General features: G+C 34.5%; 1 protein-coding gene across 1 annotated transcript; it reads left to right on the forward strand.

Annotated features, from left to right (window-relative positions):
- The first annotated feature begins 236 nt into the window (after positions 1 to 236).
- LOC150092248 (uncharacterized) lies at positions 237 to 2,275 on the forward strand. Its single transcript, XM_090415185.1, is given in 3 exon segments — positions 237 to 292; positions 457 to 1,025; positions 1,028 to 2,275. Coding segments are annotated over 3 exon segments (1,464 nt in total). The 3' UTR covers positions 1,867 to 2,275.
- Positions 2,276 to 2,324: the final 49 nt, after the last annotated feature.

A 2,324-nucleotide genomic window follows, 5' to 3' on the forward strand; every position in this document is an offset into this window, starting at 1 on the left:
AAGATTTAATATCCATTGTAATAAGAGTTAAATTTTAGAATCACAGGAAACAAATTCATTCCTTGATGCTTAAGAAACATCATACAAAGTGAAAAATCTTTGAAACATTTTAGAATGATCACAAAACATCCTTTATTGCCCACAAACCACACACATTTCTCTTTTCAGATTTACACCTAGATATTTTGAAATCGCGAATACCGAACACTTACGATAGATCATGATCAGTTGCAAAAATGATGTCTTGCAATATTTGTGGAAACAGATATCTCATATCAGCTAGCTTGAAAAGGCATTTATTTCTTCACACTCACTCACAATCATTGTCTTGTGAAACTTGTGGTAAGACATTTACACAATTCCATAATCTTAAAAACCACTTATTGGTTCGCAGTAAAAAATCTTTCTCTTGTGCAACGTGTGGCAAAGCATTTTACATATCAAGTAAATTAAAAGACATTTGATTGTTCATACGCAACAGAAACCATTCTGTTTGAGGACTTGTGGAAAGGCATTTGCTGATTCAAGTAATTTCAAAAGCCATTTGCTAGTTCATACTCAAGAAAAACCATTCACTTGTGAAAGTTGTGGAAAGGCATTTTCACAGTTTGGTAACCTGAAGAGACATTTGTTAGTTCATAATCAAGAAAAAGCATTCTCTTGTGATACTTGTGTAAAGACATTTTCTCAGTCAGGTTTCTTAAACACCCATTTTTTATTTCATCCGCAACAAAACCCATTCTCCTGTCAAAGTTGCGGAAAGACATTTTCAGCGGCTAGTACCCTCAAGAGACATTTGTTAGTTCATACTCAAGAAAAACCATTTACTTGTGAAAGTTGTGGAAAGGCATTTTCGCGTTCAAGTAACCGGAAAACCCATTTGTTATTTCATTCTCAACAAAAACCATTCTCCTGTGGGAGTTGCGGAAAGGCATTTTCATCGGCTAGTACACTCAAGAAACATTTGCTAGTTCATACTCTTCTAGTTCATGAACAATCATTTCCTAGTTCATACTTGTGAAAATGCCTTCCCACAACTCTTGTAAGAGTTGTGGAAAGACATTTTCAGCGGCTAATACCCTTAAGAGACATTTGTTAGTTCATACTCAAGAAAAACCATTTACTTGTGAGAGTTGTGGAAAATCATTTTCACAGTCTGGTAACCTGAAAAGACATTTGTTAGTTCATACTCAAGAAAAACCATTCACTTGTGAAAGATGTGGGAAGACATTTGCAGACTCTCGTATCCTGAAGAGGCATTTGTTAGTTCATACTCAAGAAAAACCATTCACTTGTGAAAGTTGTGGAAGGGCATTTTCGCAGTCCGGTTACCTGAAAACCCATTTGTTATTTCATTCGCAACAAAAACCATTCTCCTGTGAGAGTTGCGGAAAGGCATTTTCAGCAGCTACTACACTCAAGAGACATTTGCTAGTTCATACTCAAGAAAAACCATTTACTTGTGAGAGTTGTGGAAAATCATTTTCACAGTCTGGTATCCTGAAGACACATTTGCTAGTTCATACTCAAGAAAAACCATTCTCTTGTAAGAGTTGCGGAAAGACATTTTCAGCAGCTGGTACCCTCAAGAGACATTTGTTAGTTCATACTCAAGAAAAACCATTTACTTGTGAGTGTTGTGGAAAATCATTTTCACAGTCTGGTATCCTGAAGAGACATTTGTTAGTTCATACTCAAGAAAAACCATTCACTTGTAAAAGTTGTGGAAAGGCATTTTCGCGGTCAAGTAACCTGAAAACCCATTTGTTATTTCATTCTCAACAAAAACCATTCTCCTGTGAGAGTTGCGGAAAGGCATTTTCAGCGGCTAGTACCCTCAAGAGACATTTGTTAGTTCACACTTAAAAAATCCATTTATTAATTCAAATATGCAGTGAGAAAATGTCATTTTTTTATATTTTGTTTTCTGAAATGGATTCTGACGAGAAATTATTTCATTGTGTAAGGGTTTTAGAGACTTTTATTAATTCATTATTATTAAAAATATGTATATTCTGAAATTTTTGGCAAGCTGTTTTAGAACCTGGACAATTGTAAAGCCATTTATTAATTAGCACTCTGAATAAATCAGTTTATTTAGAAATTTGTGGCAAATTATATTCCACATTAAGCGACTTGGATCGAAATTTATTTATTAACACTAAATAACACCCATTTTCCTAAAATATGACATGCAGTGTTTTTCTGAGCAGGTGGCTTAGAGAGCATTGATTAGCTGATACACTCAATGAGGAAAGAACTTTCATTTTTCCGAAAAACCTGTAAAATAAAGTGATGTCATTGACACAATATCTCAAGATGTT

Source organism: Typopeltis vanoorti, unplaced genomic scaffold (genome assembly GCF_054136105.1).
Source record: "Typopeltis vanoorti isolate ZY-2024b unplaced genomic scaffold, IOZ_Tvanoo_1.0 HiC_scaffold_1028, whole genome shotgun sequence".
Taxonomy (NCBI): Eukaryota; Metazoa; Arthropoda; class Arachnida; order Uropygi; family Thelyphonidae; genus Typopeltis; species Typopeltis vanoorti.